Raw genomic sequence first — 26,433 nt, forward strand, 5'->3', positions numbered from 1 at the left:
GTGTCAGTTGGAGGGGAACTTGCAGATAGTGGTGCAACCTCATGCAACTTATGCTTCGCCTCCTTAGTGGTACAGGTCATGAGGTTGGAAGATGCTATCAAAGCAGCGTCGGTGAGTTTGTGCATTATATCTTGTAGATGGTATGCAATGTTGCCACCTCACAAAGTGGTGAAGAGAATGAATTTTGAATGTGTAGATGGAATATGTGTTGCTGGAAAAGCGTAGCAGGTCAGGCAGCATCCAAGGAGCAGGAAAATCGATGTTTCGGGCATAAGCTCTTTCCTGAAGAAGGGTTTATGCCGAAACATCGATTCTCCTGCTCCTTGGATGCTGCCTGACCTGCTGCACTTTTCCAGCAACACATTTTTCAGCTCTGATCTCCAGCATCTGCAGTCCTCACTTTCTCCCTGTGTAGATGGAATGCCAAACAAGGATCATAGATGGTGTTTAGTTTCAAAAATAGACATTGCTGCAAAAGCTCATTAAGTATGGTAGCAACTATGGACAGAAATCAGAGTTAACATTTCGGGGTTGAGTAACCCTTCCTCAGAACTTTGTTTTAGCATGGAGTTCCCAGGAGGATATGTTGGAATGGGTAATGGAGCAGAGAAATTGAGGCAACTGATATCATGTTGAGAGATCTGAATGAATATCGCATGCAGGTATAAGGCCAGAGGGAGTGGTCCAGGTGTTTTGTTCTTTGAGTGCTATTCGAATTGTACTGTACCAAGCCAGGCAAATAGAGTATTCCATCACATTTCTGACTTGTACATTGTTGATGGTGAATAAACATTACTGAGACCTCTACAAACAGGATGGTCTTCACTTGAACCAGAGGGGTACCAATATCCCAGGGTTGGGGAGGGTGAGGGGGGAGGGAAATTTGCTAATGCTCTTCAGGTGGGTTAAGCTAATTCAGCAGGGGGATGGGAACCTAAATTGTAGTTCGAGTATAGAGAAGATTGAGAGTAGGGAGGTCCGAAATAAGGTTTCAGGGTTGCAAGAGGGCACCAGCAAGCAAGAAGTTGGTTTGAAGTATGTCTACTTCAACACCTGGAGGATCCAGAATAAGGTGGGTGAGCTTGCAGCATAGGACAGTACTTGGGATTTTGATGTTGTGGCCATTTCAGAGACCTAGGTAGAGCAGAGACAGGAATAATTCTTGCAGGCTCCGGGATTTAGATGTTTCACTAAGAACAGAGAAGATGGTAAAAGAGGTGGGGGAAGGGCATTGTTAGTCAAGGGCAGTATTACGGCTGCAGAAAGGATGTTTGAGGACCTGTCAACTGAGCTAGTATGGGCTGAATGTAGCAACAGGAAAGGAGAGGTCACCCTTTTGGTGGTTTTAGATTAGATTAGATTTACAGTGTGGAAACAGGCCCTTCGGCCCAACAAGTCCACACCGACCCGCCGAAGCGAAACCCACCCATACCCCTATATTTACCCCTTACCTAACACTATGGACAATTTAGCATGGTCAATTCACCTGACCCACACATCTTTGGACTGTGGGAGGAAACCGGAGCACCCGGAGGAAACCCACGCTGACACGGGGAGAACGTGCAAACTCCACACAGTCAGTCGCCTGAGTTGGGAATTGAACCCGGGTCTCCGGCGCTGTGAGGCAGCAGTGCTAACCACTGTGCCACCGTGCCGCCCACAGGCCTCCAGATAGGCCTTCTATAGGCCTCCAGATAGTTCCAGAGATAACAAAGATGATTCTCGATAAAACCGAGAGTGACAGGGTAGTTGTTATGGGGACTTCAACTTTCCAAATATTGACTGGGAATACTACAGTTGAAGTACTTTAGATGGGTCAGTTTTTGTCCACTGAGTGCAGGAGGATTTTCTGACACAGTATGTATTCAGGCCAACAAGGGACAAGGCCACATTAGATTTGGTACAGGGTAATAAGCCTGGCCAGGTGTTAGATTTGGAGGTAAGTGAGCACTTTGGTGATAGTGATCACAATTCACTTATGTATACTTTAGCAATGGAAAGGGATAGGTATATACCACAGGGCAAAAGTTATAGATGGGTGAAAGGCAATTGTGATGTGATTAGGCAAAATTTAGGATGCATACAATGGGGAAGGAAATTGCAGGGGATGGGCATGATTGAAATGTGGAGCTTACTCAAGGAACAGCTCCTGTGTGTCCTTGATAAGTATGTACCTGTCAGACAAGAAGGAAGTTGTTGAGTGCAGGAGCCACGGTTTATTAAGGAAGTTGAATCATTTGTCAAGAGGAACAAGAAGGCTTATGTTAGGATGAGTTGTGAAGGCTCAGTTCGGGTGATTGAGAGTTACAAGGTAACCAGGAAAGACCTGAAGAGAGAGCTAAGACTACCGAGGAGGGGGCATGAGAAGTTGTTGGTGGATAGAATCAGGGAAAACCCTACAGCTTTCTATAGATGTATAACGGGTTATATGAATGACTAGAGTAAGATTAGGGCCAATCAAGGGCAGTAGTGGGAAGTTTTAGATTAGATTAGATTTACAGTGTGGAAACAGGCCCTTCGGCCCAACAAGTCCACACCGACCCGCCGAAGTGAAACCCACCCATACCCCTACATTTACCCCTTACCTAACACTATGGGCAATTTAGCATGGTCAATTCACCTGACCCGCACATCTTTGGACTGTGGGAGGAAACCAGAGCACCCGGAGGAAACCCACGCTGACACGGGGAGAACGTGCAAACTCCACACAGTCAGTCGCCTGAGTCGGGAATTGAACCCGGGTCTCCGGCGCTGTGAGGCAGCAGTGCTAACCACTGTGCCACCGTGCCGCCCTCAAAGAGTAACCCACCCAGACCCATTTCCCTCCGACTAATGCACATAACACTACGGGCAATTTAGCATGGCCAATTCACCTGGCCTGCACATCTTTGGACTATGGGAGGAAACTGGAGCACCCGGAGGAAACCCACGCAGACACGGGGAGAGTGTGCAAACTCCACACAGACAGTCGCCCGAGGCTGGAATTGAACCCAGGACCCTGGTGCTATGAGGCAGCAGTGCTAACCACTGAGCCACCGTGCCACCCAAGTTGTGCGTGGAGTCAGAGGAGAGAGAAGAAGCGCTAAAATGAATATTTTTCATCAGTATTCACACTGGAAAAAGACAATGCTGTCCAGGAGAATACTAGAGACAGGCTACTAGACCAGATGGGATTGAGCTTCACAAGGAGGAGGTGTTAGAAATTCTGGAAAATGTGAAAATAGATAAATATCCTGGTCCGGATGGGATTTATCCGAGGATATTCTGGGAGGCAAGGCAGGAGATTGCAGAGCCTTTGGCTTTGATCTTTATGTCAAGATTGTCTGCAGAAAAGTGCCAGAAGACTGGAGGATAGCAAATGTTGTTCTCTTGTTCAAGAAGGGGAGCAGAGACAACCCTGGAAATTATTGATCAGTGAGCCTTACTTCAGTTTTTGGTAAAGTGTTAGAAAAAATTATAAGAGGTAGGATTTGTAATTATCTCGAAAGGAATAAATTGATTACGGATAGTCAACACAGTTTTGTGAAGGGTACGTTGTGCCTGACAAATCTAATTGAGTTCTTTGAGAAGGTGACCAAACAGCTGGATGAGGATAAAGCCGTTGGTGTATATGGATTTCAGCAAAGTGTTTGACAAGGTTCCCCACGGTAAGCTCCTGCACAAAATACAGAGGCATGGGATTGAGGGCAATTTAGCGATCAGAAATTGGCTAGCTGAAAAAAGACAGAGTGTGGTGGTTGATGGGAAATGTTCATCCTGGAGTTCAATTACTAGTGATGTACTGCAAGGATCTGCTTTGGGTCCACTGCTGTTTGTCATTTTTATAAACGACCTGGATGAGGGTGTGGAAAGATGGGTTAGTAAATTTACAGACGACACTAATATTGGTACAGTTATGGATAGTGCTGAAGGATGATATAGGTTACAGAGGGGCATAGATAAGCTGCAGAGCTGGGCTGGAAGGTGGCAAATGGAGTTTAATGCAGAGAAGTGTGAGGTGATTCCCTTTGGAAGGAGTAACAGGAATGCAGAGTACTGGGTTAATGATAAGATTCTTGGTAACGTAGATTAGCAGAGAGATCTCGGTGTCCATGTATACAGAACTCTTAAAGCTGCCACCCAGATTGACAGGATTGTTGAGAAGGCATACGGTGTGTTAGCTTTTATTAGTAGAGGGGTCGAGTTTTGGAACCATGAGGTCATGCTGCAGCTGTACAAAGCTCTAGTGCGGCCGCACTTGGAATATTATGTGTCGTTCTACTCACTGCATTATAGGGACAATGAGGAAGCTTTGGAAAAGGTTCAGAGGAGATTTACTAGGATGTTGTCTGGTATGGAGAGAAGGTCTTATGAGGAAAGATTAAGGGACTTGAGGCTGTTTTTGTTAGAGAGAAGAAGGTTTAAGGTGATTTAATTGAGACATATAAGATAATCAGAAGATTAGATAAGGTGGACAATGAAAGCCTTTTTCCTCGGATGGTGAGACTAGAATGAGGGGGCATAGCTTCAAATTGAGGGGTGATAGACATAGAACAGATGTCAGGGGTAGTTCCTTTACTCAGAGAATAGTAGGGTTATGGAACGCACTGCCTGCTACAGTAGTAGACTCGCCAACTTTACGGCATTTCAATGGTCATTGGATAGGCGAATGGATGAAAATGGAATAGTGTCGGTTAGATGGGCTTCAGATTGGTTTCACAGGGCGGTGCAACATCAAGGGCCAAAGGGCCTGTACTGTGCTGTAATGTTCAACGTTCTATGTTCTATTACTGCTACAGGGTTCCTAGCTGTGTCATACTCTTGAAACAACAATATTTATACGGCTGGTCTAATTCTGATTTATGATTGTTGCTGACAGTAGGGGATGCTATGATAGTTGATTATAAAAGTGTGATGAATAGATTGTTTATTAATAGAGATGAATTTTTCTTGATTCTTGTGTGGCACAAATATTACACACTGCTTACCAGCCCAACCTCGAATGTTGCCCTTGAGTTGCATATGAACAAGGGCTACTTCAATATTTGAGGTGTTGTAAATGGTATTGAATATTGTGAAATCATCAGAAACATCTGCACTTCTGACCATATCATGGAACGAAGGTCACTGAAGAAACAGCTGAAGAATATTAGGTTGAAGCCACTACCATGAGGAATCCTGCAGAGATGTCATGGAACTGAAACAATTAACCTCCAGCAACCATAACCATCTTCCTTTGTGATAGATATGGCTCGAACCAGTGGAGAATTTTTCTCCAGTTACCACTCACTCCAATTTTTCTATTGTTTCTTGGTGCCATACTCTGTCAAATCTTACCTTGCTGTCAATGACATACTCTCATAAAACATAGAACATAGAACAATACAGCACAGAACAGGCCCTTCGGCCTATGATGTTATGCCGAACATTTGTCCTAGCTTAAGCACCTATCCATGTACCTATCCAATTGCCGCTTAAAGGTCACCAATGATTCTGACTTTGCCACTCCCACAGGCAGCGCATTCCATGCCCCACCACTCTCTGGGTAAAGAACCCACCCCTGACATCCCCCCTATACCTTCCACGCTTCACCTTAAATTTATGTCCCCTTGTAACACTCTGTTGTATCCAGGGAAAAAGTCTCTGACTGTCTACTTTATCTATTTCCCTTATCTTATAAACCTCTATCAAGTCACCCCTCATCCTTCGCCGTTCCAATGAGAAAAGGCCTAGCACTCTCAACCTATCCTCGTACTACCTGTTCTCCATTCCAGGCAACATCTTGGTAAATCTCCTTTGCATTCTCTCCAAAGCTTCCACATCTTTCCTAAAGTGAGGCAACCAGAACTGCACACCGTACTCCAAATGTGGCCTTACCAAGGTCCTGCACAGCTGCAACATCACCTCACGACTCTTGAATTCAATCCCTCTGCTAGTGACCGCTAATACACCATAGGCCTTCTTACAAGCTCTATCCACCTGAGTGGCAACTTTCAAAGAGCTATGAGCATAGACCCCAAGATCCCTCTGCTCCTCCACCTTACTAAGAACCCTACCGTTAACCCTGTATTCTGCATTCTTATTTGTCCTTCCAAAATGGACAACCTCACACTTGACAGGGTTGAACTCCATCTGCCAATCCTCAGCCCAACTCTGCATCATATCTAAGTCCCTTTGCAGCCGACAACAGCCCTCCTCACTGTCCACAACTCCACCAATCTTTGTATCGTCTGCAAATTTACTGACTCACCCTTCGACTCCCTCTTCCAAGTCATTAATAAAAATTACAAACAGCAGAGGACCCAGAACTGATCTCTGCAGAACTCCACTTGTAACTGGGCTCCAGGTTGAATATTTACCATCGACCACCACTCTCTGACTTCGACCGGTTAGCCAGTCGAAGTCCATGCCCCTCATCATTTTATAAATCTCTATAGGGTCACTCGTCAGCCTCCGACGCTCCAGGGAAAACAGCCCCAGCCTGTTCAGCCTCTCCCTATAGCTCAAATCCTCCAACTCTGACAACATCCTTGTAAATCTTTTCTGAACCCTTTCAAGTTTCACAACATCTTTCCAATAGGAGGGAGACCAGAATTGCATGCAGTATTCCAACAGTGGCCCAACAAGTGTCCTGTACAGCTGCAACATGACCTCCCAACTCCTGTACTCAATACTCTGACCATAAAAAGAAAGCATACCAAACACCTTCTTCACTATCTTATCTACCTGAGACTCCACTTTCAAGGAGCTATGAACCTAAACTCCAAGGTCTCTTTGTTCAGCCACACTCCCTAGGTCCTTACCATTAAATGTATTAGTCTTGCTAAGATTTGCTTTCCCAAAATGCAGCACCTTGCATTTATCTGAACTAAACTCCATCTGCCACTTCTCAGCCCATTGGCCCATCTGGTCAAGATCTTGTTGTAATCTGAGGTAAGCCTTTTCACAGTCCGCTACACCTCCAATTTTGATGTCATCTGCCAGCTTACTAACTGTACCTCTTATGCTCACATCCAAATCATTTATGTAAATGACAAAAAGTGACGGCCCAGCACCGATCCTTATGGCACTCCACATGTCACAGGCCTCCAGTCTGAAAAACAACCCTCTGCCACCACCCTCTGCCTTCTACCTTTGAGCCAGTTCTGTGTCCAAGTGGCTAGTTCTCCCTGTATTCCATGAGATCTAACCTTGCTAATCAGTCTCCCATTGAGAACTTGGTTGAAGCCTTACTGAAGTCCATATAGATCACATCTTCCCTCATCAATCATCTTTGTTACTTCCTCAAAAAACTCAGTCAAGTTTGTGAGACATGATTTCCCACTCATAAAGCCATGTTGACTATCCTTGTCTTTCCAAATACATATCTATCCTGTCCCTCAGGATTCCCTCCAACAACTTGCCCACCACTGAGGTCAGGCTCACTGGTCTATAGTTCCCTGGATTGTTCTTACCACACTTCTTAAACAGTGGCACCACGTTAGCCAACCGCCAGTCTTCTGGCACCACACCTGTGACTATCGATGATACAAATATCTCAGCAAGAGGCCCAACAATCACTTCTCTAGCTTCCCACAGAGTTCTAGGTCCTGATCAGGTCCTGGGGATTTATCCTCCTTTACGCGATTCAAGACATCCAGCACTCCCTCCTCTGTAATAAGGACATTTTGCAAGATGACACCATCTATTTCCCTACAGTTTATATCTTCCATATCCTTTTCCACAGTAAATAGTGATGCAAAATACTCGTTTAGTATCTCCCCCATTTTCTGCGGCCCCACACTAAGGCCGCCTTGCTGATCTTTGAGGGGCCGTATTCTTTCCCTAGTTACCCTTTTGTCCTTAATGTATTTATAAAAACCCTTTGGATTCTCCTTAATTCTGTTTGCCAAACTATCTTATGTCCCCTTTTTGCCCTCCTGAATTCCCTCTTAAGTATACTCCTACTTCCTTTATACTCTTCTAAGGATTCACTCGATCTATCCTGTCTATACCAGACATATGCTTCCTTCTTTATCTTAACCAAACCCTCAATTTCTTTAGTCATCCAGCATTCCCTATACCTACCAGCCTTTCCTTTCACCCTAACAGGAATATACTTTCTCTGGACTCTTGTTATCTCATTTCTGAAGGCTTCCCATTTTTCAGCCGTCCCTTTACCTGCGAACATCTGCCTCCAACCAGCTTTCGAAAGTTCTTGCCTAATATCATCAAAAGTAGCCTTCCTCCAATTTAGAACTTCAACTTTTAGCTCTGGCTTATCCTTTTCCATCATTATTTTAAAATGAGTAGAATTATGGTCGCTGGCCCCAAAGTGCTCCCAACTGACACCTCAGTCACCTGCCCTGCCTTATTTCCCAAGAGTAGGTCAAATTTTGCACCTTCTCTAGTAGCTGCATCCACATTTTGAATCAGAAACTTTTCTTGTACATACTTAACAAATTCCTCTCCATCTTAACCCTTAACACTATGGCAGTCCCAGTCGATGTTTGAAAAGTTAAAATCCCCTACCATAACCACCCTATTATTCTTACAGATAGCTGAGATCTCCTTATAAGTTTGTTTCTCAATTTCTCTCTGAGTATTAGGGGTCTATAATATAATCCCAAAAAGGTGATCACTCCTTTCTTATTTCTCGGACATAGGTAGCTGGGAAAACAAGTACTTCACATTTATCTTCAGCGGGGAGAAGGATATGATGTGGTTCAGAATTTGGGAAGTTGGACAGTGACATTATTGAGCAGATTGATATAACGAATGGGGAAGTGTTGGAGATCTTGGTTGAACTTAAAACTGGGCATATTCTAGGTCTGAACATGTTGCATCCCAGGCTGCTGTGGGAGATGATGAAAGAGATCATTGGAGCTCTGATCCATATTTTTAATTCCACTCTGGCTACAGGAGAGGTGCCAGAGGACTGAGGAAGAATATCTTAGGCTATTTGAGAATTTCAACGAATTGGTCCGATGAGCAGATTAGCAGCAGATGGAATTTAACCGTGATAACTGCGAGGTAATGAAGTTTGAAAGAAGCAACAAGACTAAGGAGTACTGAATGAATGGTAAAGTACTAGGAATATCATCGGAAGAGAGAGACTTTGTCAACAAATTACTGAAAGTAGCCACTTTCCCCAACATCAAAGACATCTCGGAAATAACTGCCAGACTATTCAGACCCCTTGGCATCATGGTAGCCCACAAATCCACCAACACACTAAAACAGCACTAATGAACTTGAAAGACCCTATACAGACAACAAGCAAAACTGATGTCATTTATAAAATACCATGCAAAAATTATAACAAACACTACATTGGACAAACATGCAGAAACTAGCCACCAGGATACATGAACATCAACTAGCCATGAAATGACATAACCCTCTCTCACTAGTATCTTTACATACAGATAAGGAAGGACACCACTTCAACTGGGACAACACATCCATCCTAGGACAAGCCAAAGAGAGATACGCATGAGAATTCCTAAAAGCGTGGCATTCCCACCTAAACTCTATCAGCAAACACATTGACTTGGACCCCATTTACCACCCCGGAAAACAAAACAGGAAATGACATCACCAACCCAAAGAAACCCAAACATTTAAATAGAAAGTAGGAGTCATCAGCAGTGCTTTGTCAAGAAGCTCAGAGAAGATGTTACCTAGTATGGTGATGAAATGTCTGAAAATAACTGAGGTGGGTAACTTCACAACTTTCAAAAAGTACTTGGATGAGTGCTTGAAATGTCATAATATTCAAGGTGATGGGTATAGTGCAGAAAAGTGGGACTAGTGTAGAGTTAGTGTTTCTTAGGGTGGTTCAGACTCGATGGGCTGAAGTGCCCCTCTGTACTGTATAATTCCATGAAATATAGCAAGTCTGTAGAGAGACGAAAATTGTTGGAAACTATTGATTTTTTAAATACTGTCTGCAGGAGAGGCGTAAATGGAATATCTTGTGAGAGTGTCCAGAGCAGCAAGAATGAAATGCAATGATAATGGTGATAAGAACGAGATACATACGTAACAAAAACTGAAATTGCTGGAAGAACTCAGCAGGTCTGACAACATCTGTGGAGAGAAAGCAGAGGCAATGCTTCAGGTCCAGTGACCCTTCTTCAGAATGGATCTGTAAAATAGATATAAATGTTAGTTATGAAAAGGAGAAAATGGGTTCACTTTGAGCAAAACCAACAAGATATAAACATTACACAGACGGGCAAGAGCAGAGTATTTAAGAAAATGGATTATAGATGTCCTTCCCTGAAGCTGTGGTCCTCAATGTTGAGCCCTAAAGGCTGTTAAGTGCCTAAGAAGAAACTGAGGTTTTGTTTTTCTGACTTGCATTGTGTGTCATTGGAACAATGCAGCAGGCCAAGAATGGAAATGTTAGTTTGGGAGCAAGGTGGTTTATTGAAATGACCAGTAATTGGAAGGTCAGTGCCCATCCTATGGCAGTACATTCCAGGTGCTGACCACCCTCTATATAAAAAATATCTCTCACATCTCCTTTAAATTTGCCCCATTTTACTCTAAACTTATGTCTCCTAGTAATTGGTATATCCACCCTGCGAAAAGACTCCAACTGTGAATTTTATCCATGCCTCTAATAATTTTGTCTTCCATGCCCAGAATGACAAAGGCAAGCATGCCATATGCCTTCTTGACCACCTTATCCACTTGTGTTGCCTCTTCAGGGGAATGTGGACCTGTATGCCTAGATCCTTCCATAAGGGTACTGCCATTTTCTGTGTATGAAATAAATCTTCCAAAACATTATCTCACATTTGAGATAATACATTTCCAGGATGCTGCCTGGACTGGAGGGCTTATTTTATGAAGAGAGGTTGACTGAGCTCGGACTTTTTTCATTGGAGAAAAGGAAAAGGAGAGGGGACCTAATTGAGGTATACAAAATAATGAGAGGCACAGATGGATATGATAGCCAGAAACTATATCCCAGGGCAGAAATGGCAAACACGAGGGGTCATAGTTTTAAGCTGGTTGGAGGAAAGTACAGAGGGGATGTCAGAGGCGGGTTCTTTACACAGAGAGTGTGAGAGCATGGAATGCGTTGCCAGCAGCAGTTGTGGAAGCAAGGTCATTGGGGAAATTTAAGAGACTGCTGGACATGCATATGGTCACAGAAATTTGAGTGTGCATACATGAGGATCAATGGTCGGCACAACATCGTGGGCTGAAAGGCCTGTTCTGTGCTGTACTGTTCTATATTCTATGTTCTATATGTCTCGATTACATTCCATCATATAATGTTTCTTCATTTTGCCATGAGTTAGGAAGCAGAAGGAAATGTTTAACTGGTTGCCCTTTGATTAGCTGTTCAACAACAACTTGCTTCTGTAAAGATTTGGTATCACCTGGTTTCTCTTGACCTATTTGCTATCTAGTATAATTAAATTAACTCCTTTTGCAACTTCAAGAAGGTTGAGGTTAAGACACACATGTATCCTCAAGAGTTACGCATCTTGTCTTTTGTCCTTTGTATTGCTCTGTTGCTTGTAGCATTTCTTTGATCTTGAGAGCTGTTTCGCCTGAACCATATAATTTAATCTCTTTCTGTAACTTCTGTTTTTTCACACATGGAAATAATCTGATAAGACAGTGACACTCTTCCCTGTATCAAAATTATGTGATTTGCATTGTGTTAAGACGGTTCAACCGTCCCCGTGTTCTTTTTCGGAGGAATGAGACACCGGGTCAGATTCTAAGAAACAGACTGCTTTATTCGAGAGAGAATCGGTTACAGCTAGACATTTGTCCAGCTGGAGAAGGCGTTCTGATCTATTGTTCTCTTTGTCTAGCTTTTAGCCCCTCACATCCCAGTGCTACATCCTTATTTGGTAAGAAGCGGTATTCTCTAATAGTATTGGTTCCAGAAGAGATAAGATTCAGTTACCTCAGTATGAGCTACGTGCAATCTAACACGGTTTCAATGTCCTGTTATCTGTTCACCCTCCCTGTGGCCCCATTATGCCATCAGTGTTTCAGTCTGTTCTTAGTGTAACATAATGGCTTACTGTTGTCTAGTGAAGCTAACAGTTTCCAGACTTGCTAGTACTACCTTACGTGAGCACTACCTAACAATAAAGTTTCTGAACACAACCTACCCTTAATAATGCTTCCTAACACTCCCTCCCTTGGCCTCGAAAGAGGCCACACAAAATACAGCAGTTCGCGCGCAGCAGTCAGGACCCGGATGGTCGGTGAGCGCCCCTCCATCGCTCCTCTGCAAGGCCGACCAATTGGCTCAACCGGGCTTGTCTGACTCTAGGGAGACATAGTTATAGTGGAGAGGAGTCCCTAAGCAGCATACAACTACAGAAAGCATTCCGCGACGCAAAATCCCTACTCTATGCGCCTCTCCAGTTCGCATACAATCGTTAAGGCACAAGAAGCAGTGAAATAATACATAACAGATGTAAGCACTTAAAAGTTGTAAACATATACAAAAAGCCACCTCAAAACCAACAAAACGATTACTGAGTATGATAACAAAAGCTAAGAGAACCAGAGGAAAACACAAAGTGGATGAGTTAGGACACCTGCAGAATGAAGCTCTGCTGTTCAAAGAACACCCAATTGTATAACCTCCCAGTAAAGTCGGTCGTATTATACCATGACACCTTAAAATAAAATTTCAAACTACTGACATAGTGTCAAATCTTTTTGCAATAGGATTCAATGAGCTCTCCTTCCTTCCTCAAGGGTTGTTGTTAAGTCGGTTCTGGAAAATGACACAAAACTGGCATTTTCCTTCGTCAAAAATACAGTGAATACAATGTCAAACTGCTGGGCACACGATTTTCCTTATATCAAGCTGCTTTGCAAGCCAGAAACTTGACCAGATTCCCGACACGGATACAAAAGCCAGGCATCTGCTAAAACCACATGACCACAGGCCATTATTCTGAAGGTCAATGCACGACTGTGCCTGTCTTAGGTTGTCCCTCACTCGAGGAATCTTACCCGTCATTGGCTAACCAGTCACCTTCACTTGACCAATAAAAACCCACATCCATTTTACAGCTGTCAAGTACGGACACGGGCAGTGGTAACTGGCTTATTATTGTGAACAGTGGCCGTCGAGACCAATCGAAGCCATTTAGGAATACCAAATGATGGCTAGGAAATCTCTTGAGTGAACAATAGTCTCTTGAGTCTCGAGGCATATAGCACTTCACAATCTCTAACTGCAGCATAAAAGCACAAATTTACCTGTTGTCAATTTGAACGGGAAAGAGAGAGAAAAAATACACTACTAGGGGGTCTCTGCACCTCAGCCCTCACATTCTGAGGCCCTAATATGGGAAGGATTAGAAATGAGAGATACAGTTATAAAGTAAAATCATAAGTTGTCCCGTGCTTCCCTCGCAGGCATATCTCCTCCATTCCCTCTGATACCGATCCCGTAATCTTTCCATCGGGTGCCCCCATCACAGGCTCCTCCAGCCCCGCTGCCTGGTATGCGGGTGGGGGGTTATCCTTTCCCGTCAGGGCATGGTCGATCGTATGTGTCACAAGCATCCTGATACATGGTATACAACAACAACCACAGGTAATAAAGATAGCAACAGAAATGCATAAACCAAGGGCCAGCTGTCCCAGCACAGTTCTCCATCTACCGAATGTGCTATTCAGCCAATCTATCACTGGGTTTTTTTTTACCCCTGACTGCTCAGAAATGATGCCAGTTGTCGTTCCCCTCCATGTCGTTATCAAAAATCATAAGCGGAATGGCTCTTTCTTCCCTTTTTAGATCAGGACACCCCCGCCCAAAATGCCCTATCCTTCCACAATAATGGCATCCTGCCTGTGGAGACCTTCGTCTCTGCCCCTGTCGCTCAAACTCTCTATCAAATGCTCCTCCTTGTCTCTCCCTACTCCCTTTCTTCTCTGCCCTACATGCTATCACTCGCTGCTCCGGTTGCTCACTTTTGGCTGCATTCTTCTCCTAATTACCTCATCAACCGCAGCTACCATCATTTACGCTTTCTGTTCCTGTCACTCGTCCTCTCTCTTTACAAACACTTTCTGTGCCCCTCCTAACAATTCATTTAATGGATTTATCCCACTTCACCCTTCTATCTTCCGTATCTTTCCCTATCCAGCATCCCCATATAAGTCTCCTTTCTCCCGCAGTAAATAGTAACATTCAAAATAGACATTAACTCAGCCCACAAATACAGACTGGGCCTCAAAAATAAATTAACTTGTTCTGACAATCCTATCGGATTCTCAACCAGGACCGTCATTTCCTTTTAAATGTTCCGACCTCCCCACTGGTGAGGGGAACACACACAAACCCAATCTCCTTGTCCCCTATCAACACTTCCCGAAGGGGACAAGTCGTTATGTTCTTCCCTGTCTCTTTCTTTTAAGAAATTTTCCAATGTTCCTATCTTCTCATATGCTCAAACACCAATTTATCAATTCATGCTTGACTACCTTTAATGTCTGTAACTAACTTGTAAGCATATTCATATATTTACGTCCATTTATTCAGTGTTTAATATTTAAAATGTAAAATGCATACAGTTCCCAATTTTGAAATCCACTGTAACCGTCCAGATTTAGTACCTTAATTTAGATCCAAAATTAGTTTTCTTATGTACTCCTGGTCAATCATTACTCAATTAAAATACTTTAGGTCGTAAAAATAATCAGAGCTGTCTTACAACAATTTGTCAATTCAAGTTAAAAACTTCTAACGCATGCACAATGGTCGAATCCAAGGTCACAGATAATAACCATGGAAACTTTCATTTCATACAACTACCCACTGTCGAACGAAACTTCGACTGTCCTTCATAAATTGCTTTTATGTAAAAATAAAAGAGGTTAGTAAGAAAAGTAGTTAGGGAGTCATGACTCATAAAAGAACAGGAGTTATTAGCCTTAAAAAAATCATGTTAAGATCACATAAAAAGAAATCACTTTAAACAGCAGTCCCGGAATTCAAGCTCTAGAAACAAAAACAAGAATTCAATCACCAAACAAACAGATGCATCTAAATCATGTTAAACAACCATAACAATCACATCCAAAACAGTCCCGGGACTTACGCCCTAGGTGACAAGACTTAAACATTCAATCACTATCAAACAGATGAACTCAAGCCAGAGCACAAAGTGTTAAACTGCCTGTTAGCAGAGAAGCTTTCAGCCAGTCTCTCTCTCTTACACAGACACACCGCTGACGCACGCAGCAATAGCTTTTTCTCTCTCTTTGGGCAACAATACAGACTTTTACAAACACAGAAATACTTATACACACACAGATTTTTACACACCCAGAGACTCTATCTTTCTCATAAACAGACTCCCTCTCACACACACACAGTCGCTCTGTCCGGAACTCTGTCTTTCTCTGTCCCCTCGTACCGTTGCGTCCGTTATTATGTCAGCGCAGTGGAAGCTTCCCAGTCCCCAAGTCCGTCAGCGCGTGGGTTTATACTCCCGTAACCCCAGTACCCGTGTCTTACACTATCCCCCGACCAAACTCCCGTTCCGGGAGCCGTGCGGTCCGTAAGCCACAATCGCCTCGCCTCCTACCTCCAGGATTTTGAAATTGCAGAGCTGTTTCCACGCACACCTGGAGAAATCACCGACTCACCACCAGGAGAGAAAACGAATGAAAGAATAGTACTCACCGATTCTAGGACTTTCAATCTGCAGTGATGTTCCAAAGCACACCTAGACGGTTCCCTTGTCTAACAATAGGAGGCTACAAACATATGCCTCACCGTCTCCAGGAATTTTAAATTGCAGGGATGTTTTAACGCACACCTGGAGAATTCATCCACCCTAGGACTTTCAAATTGCAGGGCTGTTTTAACGCACACCTAGAGGATTCACTTTTATAAACTTAAGAGACCAAAAATAAATAACTCACTGTCCCCAGGACTTTTGAAATTGCAGAGATCTTCCCACGCACACCTGGAGAATTCATCCACTCTAGGACTTTCAAATTGCAAGGCTGTTTTAACGCACACCTAGAGGATTCACTTTTATAAACTTAAGAGACCAAAAATAAATAACTCACCGTACCCAGGACTTTTGAAATTGCAGAGATCTTTCCACGCACACCTGGGGAACTTACTCTTCTTACTACAGAAACAACAAATAAAAAGAACTCACCGTGTCCAATACCTCCGGCTTATCCGGGATGCCCAACACACCTAAAGGGCTTACACTTAGATCAAGCGATTCTCTGTCGTCTACTCACGTCTGCAATTTAGGTTGGCGAAGGTATTCGAGACGTCGGAACAACTACTAATTTAGAGTGGTCAATGCCTACTGGAGACCTTTATACAAAAGGCGTCCCCGTACCCAGTTCAGAATGGCCGGCCGCCCGGCGGCTCTCAACCCCTGCCAACAAGCGTGTCTCCGTTCCCTCCGCACGTCAGGGGTCACCATCTGTTAAGACGGTTCAACCGTCCCCGTGTTCTTTTTCGGAGGAATGAGACACCGGGTCAGATTCTAAGAAACAGACTGCTTTATTCGAGAGAGAATCGGTTACAGCTAGACATTTGTCCAGCTGGAGAAGGCGTTCTGATCTATTGTTCTCTTTGTCTAGCTTTTAGCCCCTCACATCCCAGTGCTACATCCTTATTTGGTAAGAAGCGGTATTCTCTAATAGTATTGGTTCCAGAAGAGATAAGATTCAGTTACCTCAGTATGAGCTACGTGCAATCTAACACGGTTTCAATGTCCTGTTATCTGTTCACCCTCCCTGTGGCCCCATTATGCCATCAGTGTTTCAGTCTGTTCTTAGTGTAACATAATGGCTTACTGTTGTCTAGTGAAGCTAACAGTTTCCAGACTTGCTAGTACTACCTTACGTGAGCACTACCTAACAATAAAGTTTCTGAACACAACCTACCCTTAATAATGCTTCCTAACAATTGGCATAAACCAGTTGTGGGAAATTCAATGTTTTGATCTCCAATTTCCCCCAAGAATGAACGAAGCATCTTTTCTAATGCTGGTAGCTATACTCCATTAATATCTTTGTATGAGTAGCCATTTGATATTTTGCTGCAGTCTAACTGTATTTTAGTTCTGCTCATTTTCTGGAGTAACCTAGAGATATAGCATTCTTTTTTAAGAAGGGCTTTTTCCCGAAACGTCGATTTCGCTGCACTTTGGATGCTGCCTGAACTGCTGTGCTCTTCCAGCACCACTGATCCAGAATCTGGTTTCCAGCATCTGCAGTCATTGTTTTTACCTTCTTTTTTAACAGCTGAACACTATTTGTGCCTAGAGACTTCCTTGTTCCAATGCACTGACACCATTTCTCACTACTAAATACCTGGCCTACTCTTTGTGTTTGCTTGACACATGTGTCTTTAGGGACATTAGAGATACAGTGCTGTCTGATGACAAGATTGTATTTCTTCTGTTAAGATTTCTGGATGATTCTTCATGCTTTTTACATCAAGCACAACCTGAATGGCTTTTTCTGTTGAATCTTCTTTGGACTGTAATAAATCCAACAAAAACCTGTCAATAATTCAACAATAGTTCTGGCTTACGAATTCTGATTTCAAAGATCACAGTTTTACACAAGTCCTAGAGATCATCAATGAACTTAGCCACAGACTCTCCTGAATGCTGAATTGCTCTTGTTTATGCTTTAGAGAATTTTAAAATCACACAACATCAGGTTTATTTGGAAGTACTAGCTTTTGGAGCACTGCTCCTTCAAGTAGCTGTGGAGCAGGGTCATAAGACACAGAATTTATAGGAAAAGATTATACTGTCATGCAACTGAAACAATATATTGAACAAACCTAGATTGCTGTTAAGTCCTTCATCTTTTAGAATGGGTTACAGTAAATCCCAGAACTTCTTATAAGTTACATTCTCAGGATAACTTAAGGTTTAGTTAGAAAATGACAACTCAGCTCAGACAATGCATTAAAGGTGTGAGGTTAGTGTCTGTCTGTATCCCAATCTTGAGTCAGATTGATTCTATTTCCAAAGTAGGACTTCATAAAATTTTACATGGATTGACCGCCTGCAATGACTGCCTGCAGGTTGTGTGCTTTTTGTGCAAAATAGAATTATCTGCAATCACAATTCTGCAAATGCAAGTGCACCCAGTGGATATATATGTATGTGTGTGCGTGAGTGAGTGAGTGTGAGAGGGAGAGAGAGAGAGTGTGTGTGTGTGTGTATAGGAGAAAACCAATAATGATGTTTGAACAAAAGAATAAGTAATGGCTACAAACTAGATTTTAACAAAAAGGAATTTGCTGAATGGTATAGACTTTAATTCAAGAAAACCTGATGGAAGTATTCTTAACTCAGTTAGCTTTAAAATAACTAAGGAAAAGTATAATGATAGAAATATAGAAAATAGGAGCAGGAGTAGGCCATGTGGTGCAGCTGTACAGGACATTGGTTAGGCTACTGTTGGAATATTGCGTGCAATTCTGGTCTCCTTCCTATCAGAAAGATGTTGTGAAACTTGAAAGGGTTCAGAAAAGATTTACAAGGATGTTGTCAGGGTTGGTGGATCTGAGCTACAGGGAGAGGCTGAACAGGCTGGGGCTGTTTTCCCTGGAGCGTCGGAGGCTGAGGGATGACCGTATAGAGGTTTACAAAATTTATCTAGGATAAATAGATAAAGTCTTTTCCCTGGGATCAGGGAGTCCAGAACTAGAGGGCATAGGTTTAGGGTGAGAGGAGAAAGATATAAAAGAGACATAAAGGGCAACTTTTTCATGCGTATGTGTATGGTATGACCTGCCAGAGGATGTGGTGGAGGCTGGTACAATTGCAACATTTAAGAGGCTTTTGGATGGGTATATGAATTGGAAGGGTTTGGAGGGATATGGGCCAAGTGCTGGCAATTGGGACTAGATTGGGTTGGGATATCTGGTCGGCATGGACGGGTTGGACCGAAGGGTCTGTTTCCATGCTGTATATCTCTATGACTCTATGTGGTCCTTTGAGTTTGCTTTGCCATTCAATATGGTCATGGCTGATCATCCGACTCAGCACCTTGTTCTTGCTTTCTCTCCATACATTTTGATCTCTTTAGCTCTGAGAACTATATTTAACTCCTTCTTCAAAACATTCAGTGATTTAGCCTCAACTGCTTTCAGTGGCAGAGAATTCCGCAGACTCACCATTCTCTCGATGAAGAAATTTCTCCTCCATTCTCAGTTGTAAATGGCTGATCCCATACCCTTAGATTGTGACCACTGGTTCTGGACTCCCATGTCATAGAGCATCCTTTCTGTGTATACCTGTCTAGTCCTATTAGAATTTTATAGGTTCCTATGAGAACATTGTTCCTGAGAAAAGGAGATCAAACGCTCCACATGTGGTCTCATCACGTTCCTGTATAATTGCAAGAATACATCCTTGTTTATGTAATCAGATCCTCTTGATATGTAGACCCAGCATAAATTTAGGTACTGTTAACTAACACTTTGTTGTTTGATGTGGTTAGTGAACACAAACTCACAAACTCTGAATTTGTTCAAGTAAAATCAATCATTATTTGACAAAAACATAAGAGATTATCTCCTGCTATAAAGTATCACAATCTGTTCTGCAAAAATAAGCAATACTTATTTGCCCAAGTAGGATCAGTGAGTCAAGTCTGAATCACACTGGCTAGACACTACCAGGGGTCAACTGCAAGTGCTGCAGTCTTTAGGTTCCAAGCTCAGGGTTTTTCTTTCATCTTCTTGTGATGGTTGTTCCCAGACTGTTGTTCAAGCATTCTGTTCACCAGAATATTTATCCCTTATTTCTCCAGATGTGTGACTTGGTACCTCTACTCCTGCATGTAGCAAGCCATCAAATCCTATCATTTCAACAGGCGTAATCTCATTAATGTATTCCAGTTGATCAGCTTATCGCCTGGTGTTTGTCTCATCAGGAAAGATCTCCATAGCTTCAGATAATTATGATTTGGAGATGCCGGTGTTGGACTGTGGTGTACAAAGTTAAAAATCAATCACCTGATGAAGGAGCGTCGCTTAAAAGCTAGTGTGCTTCCAATTAAACCTGTTGGACCATAACCTGGTGTTGTGTGATTTTTAACTTCAGATAATTAAGTTATCTCCTGCTGTTCAGTCTGTATCTTGTTATGTTCATATTAGATTAGAGCCACTTGGATCCTCAGAGTTGGTCATTTTTACCAGCATGCAATTCAATCTAGCTATAATATGATTTGTATTCCTGACAGAATAGGAATAAAAAATCTCAACTGGGATGTGATTTAGAAAACATGGACTTTCCAATTCCAATTCAAATTTGTTTAAAATATATATTTGTATTTCAGGCCTATTTTCAACATAATTTGGTTCAAAATTTAATAGCTAGTTTAGTATGTTATGGTGTGGCAATGCTTATAATAACCCTTGAAAAATACAGATTTTATTCAGGAGATTCTATATTTTACTGAAATTACTCTTTTATCTTGGTACATTACAATAACACTTCATTGTTTGAATTGTCTATTCACAGAAACAAATTATTTCCTGAATCAGTCATTAGGAACATCATGTATCAGATAATACAAGGACTTGCGTTTATCCATAAGCATGGTAGGTTCCTTCTAAGGACCAGGAGGGTTATAATCCATCTGCACCATATTACAAACAAATAAATCAATAGCAGCTGTCACCTTTGAAAAGTAAATATTTTCAAATCCATTGCCAGTTTAGTAATGTTATGTCTTTGCAACATTTCGATACTGCCTTTTAGAAGTTGAGTGAAAATATTAAAATTTCCTATTTACCCTGCTCTTTCTATTTGTAACACTGGATTACAACACAATAATAGAATGCAATTTGAACCACAAAGATTATTAATTTGTAATTTTGTAATTTTCAAACTACTAATCTAAAAAAAGTCTGAATTTGCATGAACAGTCAATAGTTCAATTTGTGTCTGGAAGGACATTCCTTACAGAAAATAAAACATTTTCTCTTCATCTTTTATTCTAAACATAGGGTCACAGTTTTAACCATATATTTGAAAATGTTTACACTTTACTGTTGAATAAAATTTTCAGGGATTGAGAAAAGCATATTTTTTAATGTAAAATTTATGTTGTTTACTTAAGATCCAAGCCCTTGTTTTAATTATTTTAAGCAATGGGGATATTCACTATTAGAACTATAGAAAAGCAAAATGGTCTACTATGCTGACAGTTAACTAATGGATGATTTAATAGAAATGTTTTTATAATTATAAAAGTACCTGATGGTGAGAAAGAAAATTATATTTTCTTTGGATGGAGACTTAGTGAGAGAGGTCACTAAGTTATAATTGCGATAGATTAAAGAAGTGAAGAGAAATCTCTTGACTAATATATTTTGGAACATGAATTTATCTTATTATATGCTGCATATTTCTGTGTCCCTATTCAGAGGACATTTTTTGGGTTATTAGCATTGATCAGAAAGAAACAAAAATGTAGTTTCTCTGAGAGTCATAGAGATGTACAGCATGGAAACAGACCCTTCCATCCCATCCCAACCCAATCTAATCCCACCTGCCAGTACCTGGTCCATATTCCTCTAAACCCTTCCTATTCATATACCCATCCAAATGCCTATTAAATATTGCAATTGTGCCAGCCTCCACCACTTCCTCTGGCAGCTCATTCCATACACATATCATCCTCTGTGTGAAAAAGTTGCCCCATAGGTCTCTTTTATATCTTCCTCTCTCACCCTAAACCTATGCCCTCTAGTTCTGGATTCTCCCATCTCAGGGAAAAGACTTTGCCTATTTACCCTTTCCATGCCTCTCATAATTTTGTAAACCTCTATAAGGTCACCCCTCAACCTCCAACACTCCAGGGAAAACAGCCCCAACCTGTTCAGCCTCTCCGTATAGCTCAAATCCTCTAACTCTGGCAACATCCTTGCAAATCTTTTCTGAACCCTTTCAAGTTTCACAACATCTTTCCGATAGGAAGGAGACCAGAATTGCATGCAATATTCCAACAGTGGTTAATCCTGTACAGCTGCAATATGAACTTCCAACTCCTGTACTCAATGCTCTAACCAACAAAGGAAAGCATACCAAATGCCTTCTTCACTATTCTATCTACTTGCGACTCCACTTTCAAGGAGCTATAAACCTGCACTCCAAGGTCTCTTTGTTCAGCAACATTCCCTAAGTCCTTACCATTAAATGTATAAAAGTCTTGCTTTCCCAAAATTTGCTTTCCCAAAATGCAGCACCTCGCATTTATCTGAATTAAACTCCATCTGCCACTTCTCAAACCATTGGCCCATCTGGTCAAGATCCTGTTGTAATCTGAGGTAACCCTCTTCGCTGTCCACTACACCTCCAATTTGGTGTCATCTGCAAACTTACTGACTGTGCCTGCTAATTTCTCTATTACTACTTATTCTCATTACAAGAGAAAATAAACTTTTCTACTGCAAAGAAATCAGTTGCTTTCTAAATCAGTGATTGTGCAAAAGATGATATTTGTGAAAATCTGATCTTTCTGAAGATCTGTATCTTTCTTCTTAATTTAAATGATAATATTAGTACTAGCTGTGAGTTTTACCTGCAGAACTTTTATTTGTACTAAGACTATATCATAACATCTTCAAGATAGATTTGCACATGCTGTCTTACTTATTTTGGGTGTCTCCATTAGGATTTTTTCACCGTGATATGAAGCCTGAAAACCTGCTGTGCATGGGTCCAGAGCTTGTCAAAATAGGAGATTTTGGATTAGCCAGAGAGATTAGATCACGTCCACCATATACAGACTATGTATCCACACGATGGTAAGTCCAATTTTATGGAAGAAAGCAAAACCTTGAATGAAAGTTTCATCTATTTTCCTTAATCAAATATCTAAGGAATTGTTTAAATACCTCTATACTTCATTGTTGAACCAAATCTTCAAGGATTGAGAAAAGTAAATGTTAAAACTAGTATTAAACTAGATATCAGAGTTGGTTTCTTAATTTTGATCAGAATGGAAAAGAGCAAATTGTTTTTAAAACATAGACACAAAGGACATCATTAAGCCCTTTAAGCTATTCATAACAAAAAAACAAAGAATGATACGGCACAGAAACAGGCCCTTCTGTCCACCAAGACGACAGCGACACAAGCTTTTCTAAACTAAAAACCTTTGCCTCTACCATATCCTTCTAATCCATGCCTATTCACATATCTATCATGATGTCCCTTAAACTATGCAATTGTATCTGCCTCTGCCACTTCTCTGGCAATACATTCAAGTCATTCAGTGTAAAATTCTTGCCTCTCGCATCTCCTTTGAATTCACCCCCTTTTACCTTGAACCTATGTCCCGTGGTAATTGATGTTTCTACCTTGGCAAAACTATTCCAACTATCCATTCTATCCGTGCCTCTCATAATTTTGTAAACTTCTAACCTTAATCGACCCTTAATCCTTCAATGTTCAAGTGAAAACAAAAGAGATTTGTCCAATCTCTCCTCATATTTAATACCCTCCAAACCAGCTAACGTCCTGGTAAATGGTTTCTGTAACCTCTTCAAAGCCTCCACATCCTTCTGGTAGTGTAGCAACCAGAATTATACACAATATTCCAAATGTGCCCTGAGCAAAGTTCTACAGAGCTACAACATGACTTGCCAATATTTATGTTCTGTTCCTTGACTGATGAATGCAAGCATGTTGTATGCCTTTTTGACCACCTTATCCACCTGTATTGACACTTTCAGAGAACTATGGATCTGTACTGCTAGTTCCCTCTGCATGTTGATGCTACTAAGTGTTCTCCATTAACTTTTTATCTCCCTCTTGCATTAAATCTACCAAAATGCATCATCTCTCATTTATCCGGAGTAAGCTCCATCTGCCATTTCTCCAACCATTCTCCAGCCTATCTGTAGCCTGCTATATCTTCTGGTATTCCTCCTCACTATCTGCAGCTCGCAAACCTTTGTGCCATCCGCAAACTTAATAATCAGGCCATCTACATACTCCTCCAAACCAATTATATATATTACAAACAACAGGGTCCCAGCGCTGATCCCTGAAGAACAGAACTGGTCACAGATATCCAGTCAGAAAAACATCCTTCCACTGCTACTCTCTGTCTTCTATGACTAAGCTATTTTTGTATCCATCTTGCTAGCTCCCCACAGATCCCATGCAACTTTACCTTGTGTTATCAGCTGGCATGAAGGACCTTGTCAAAGGCTTGCTAAAGACCATACAGACAACATCTGTCCTCATCATTCTTTTTTGTCACTTTCCCAATTAAGGAGGAGAAAGTGAGGATTGTCGATGCTGATTCCAGATGAAGAGCTTATGGTCAAAATGTCGACTGTTCTGCTCCTCGGATGCTGCCTGACCAGCTGTGCTTTTTCAGCACCACATATTTTGATTCCCACTTTCTCAATAAACTCAATCAAGTTTGTGAGACACAAATTTCCCACACAAAGCTATGCTGCCTATCACCAATAAGTCCATATTTTTCCAAATGTGAGTAAATCCAATCCCTGAATTTTCTCCAATAATTTCCCACTACTGATGTAAGGTTCACTGGCCTGTGATTTCCTGGATAATCCCTGTTGCCCTTCTTAAACAAAGGAACAACACTGGCTATTCTTCAGTCTGTTGGGACCTCTCCTGCCACTAAAGAGGATACAAAGATTTTGTACAAGGCTCCAGCACTTTCCTTGCCTGTCTCTCTCAGCATTCTGGGATGGATCCTGTCAAGTCCTGGGGATTTGTTTAATGCTTTTCTAAAACACCCAATAACTCCTTTTTAATATTGATATCTCCTAGAATACCAACATACCCCTCCTGAGAATCATCATCCACCACTTCCTCCTCCTCCTTTTGAAAGCATGATTCAACCTCACCGCCTTCATCCAGCTCCAGACATAAATTCTCTCATTTGTCCTTGAATGGGCCTACCCTCACCTAAGACATGGTTACCTTCAGAATTAATCGCCATCAGTCATTTCTCTCTTCCATTTTCTCTCTCTCTCTTTCTCTTTCTCTCTCTCTAAAACAAGATAAGGTAGTCTAAAAAGGCTTATGGCATGCTTGCATTCATTGTAAAGGGCACTGAATATAAGGATACACAAGTTATGCTGGAGCTTGAGAGAACTTCAGTTAGACCACACATGGAATATTGCATGCAGTTCTGGTCACCACAGCACCAGTATGATGCGGATGTTTTGGAGAGGTTACAGAAACGGTTTACTACAGTATTGCCTGGTATGGGGGATTTTGCCTTTGAAGAAAGGTTGATTAGATTGATTTGTTTTCACTCAAACACAGGAGGTTGAGGGGCGACCTAACAGAAGTTTATAAGATTGTGAATAGCATGAGTCTTTTTTCCCAGGGTGGAGGGATCAATTACAAGGGGACAAAGGTTCAAGGTACGAAGTGGGGGATGATTAAAAGAGATGTGCAAGGCAAGTTTTTCACACAAGGACTGCAGATTACCTGGAACGCGATGCCAGAAGAGGTTGTGGAAGCAGACACAACAGCTGCACTTGAATACATAAATAGGAAAGAAATAAAGGGATACAGATCCAGTAAGAAATGCAAAACTTGCGCCTACACCTCCCCCCTTACTTCCCTCCAAGGCCCCAGGGGATCCTTACATATCCACCACAAATTCAGCTGCACCTCCACACACATCATTTACTGCATCTGCTGCACCCGATGTGGCCTCCTCTATATTGGGGAGACAGGCTGCCTACTTGCGGAACGTTTCAGAGAACATCTCTGGGACACCTGGACCAACCAACCCAACCACCCTGTAGCTCAACACTTCAACTCTCCCTCCCACTCCACAAAGGACATGCAGGTCCTTGGACTCCTCCATCGCCAGACCATAGCAACACGACAGCTGGAGGAAGAGCGCCTCATCTTCCGCCTAGGAACCCTCCAACCACAAGGGATGAACTCCGATTTCTCCAGTTTCCTCATTTCCCCTCCCCCCACCTTGTCTCAGTCCCAACCCTCGAACTCAGCACCACCCTTCTAACCTGCAATCTTCTTCCTGACCTCTCCGTCCCCACCCCCACTCCGGCCTATCACCCTCACCTTAACCTCCTTCTACCTATCACATTTCCATCGCCCCTCCCCCAAGTCCCTCCTCCCTACCTTTTATCTCAGCCTGCTTGGCACACTTTCTTCATTCCTGAAGGAGGACTCATGTCCAAAACATCGATTCTCCTGCTCTTTGGACACTGCCTGACCTGCTGCGCTTTTCCAGCAACACATTTTCAGCTCCATACAGATCCAGTAAGTGAAGACAGTTTTACTATGGAACGGCACAATGTGTCAATGAAGGCTTGGAGGGCTGAAGGGCTTGTTCCTGCGCGGTATCTATTCTTTGCTCTTTGTGCTTTGTTAGAGCAACCCTATGGTCAGATATGTCTATGGTGACTTTACTGTTACTTGAGAAAAGACTGCCCTCCTC

General features: G+C 42.1%; 1 protein-coding gene and 1 long non-coding RNA gene across 8 annotated transcripts in view; one reads left to right on the top strand and one right to left on the bottom strand.

The window, feature by feature from the left end:
- The window catches only part of LOC132832263 (serine/threonine-protein kinase MAK-like), a 217,230-nt gene that overhangs the window by 79,318 nt on the left and 111,479 nt on the right, over nt 1-26,433 (top strand). For all 7 annotated transcript variants that reach the window (XM_060850103.1, XM_060850108.1, XM_060850105.1 and 4 more), the window contains 2 exons: nt 20,487-20,566; nt 22,645-22,777. In XM_060850103.1, coding sequence (XP_060706086.1) covers nt 20,487-20,566; nt 22,645-22,777 — 213 coding nt within the window. The remainder of the gene's footprint in view (nt 1-20,486; nt 20,567-22,644; nt 22,778-26,433) is intronic.
- Nucleotides 11,703-16,892, bottom strand: LOC132832256 (uncharacterized). The gene is made up of 2 exons (XR_009646920.1): nt 15,063-16,892; nt 11,703-13,525 (listed from the first exon to the last, which is right to left on the bottom strand). It is a non-coding gene; the product is annotated as an uncharacterized LOC132832256 (long non-coding RNA).

This window comes from Hemiscyllium ocellatum, chromosome 34 (genome assembly GCF_020745735.1).
Source record: "Hemiscyllium ocellatum isolate sHemOce1 chromosome 34, sHemOce1.pat.X.cur, whole genome shotgun sequence".
NCBI classification, from domain to species: domain Eukaryota; kingdom Metazoa; phylum Chordata; class Chondrichthyes; order Orectolobiformes; family Hemiscylliidae; genus Hemiscyllium; species Hemiscyllium ocellatum.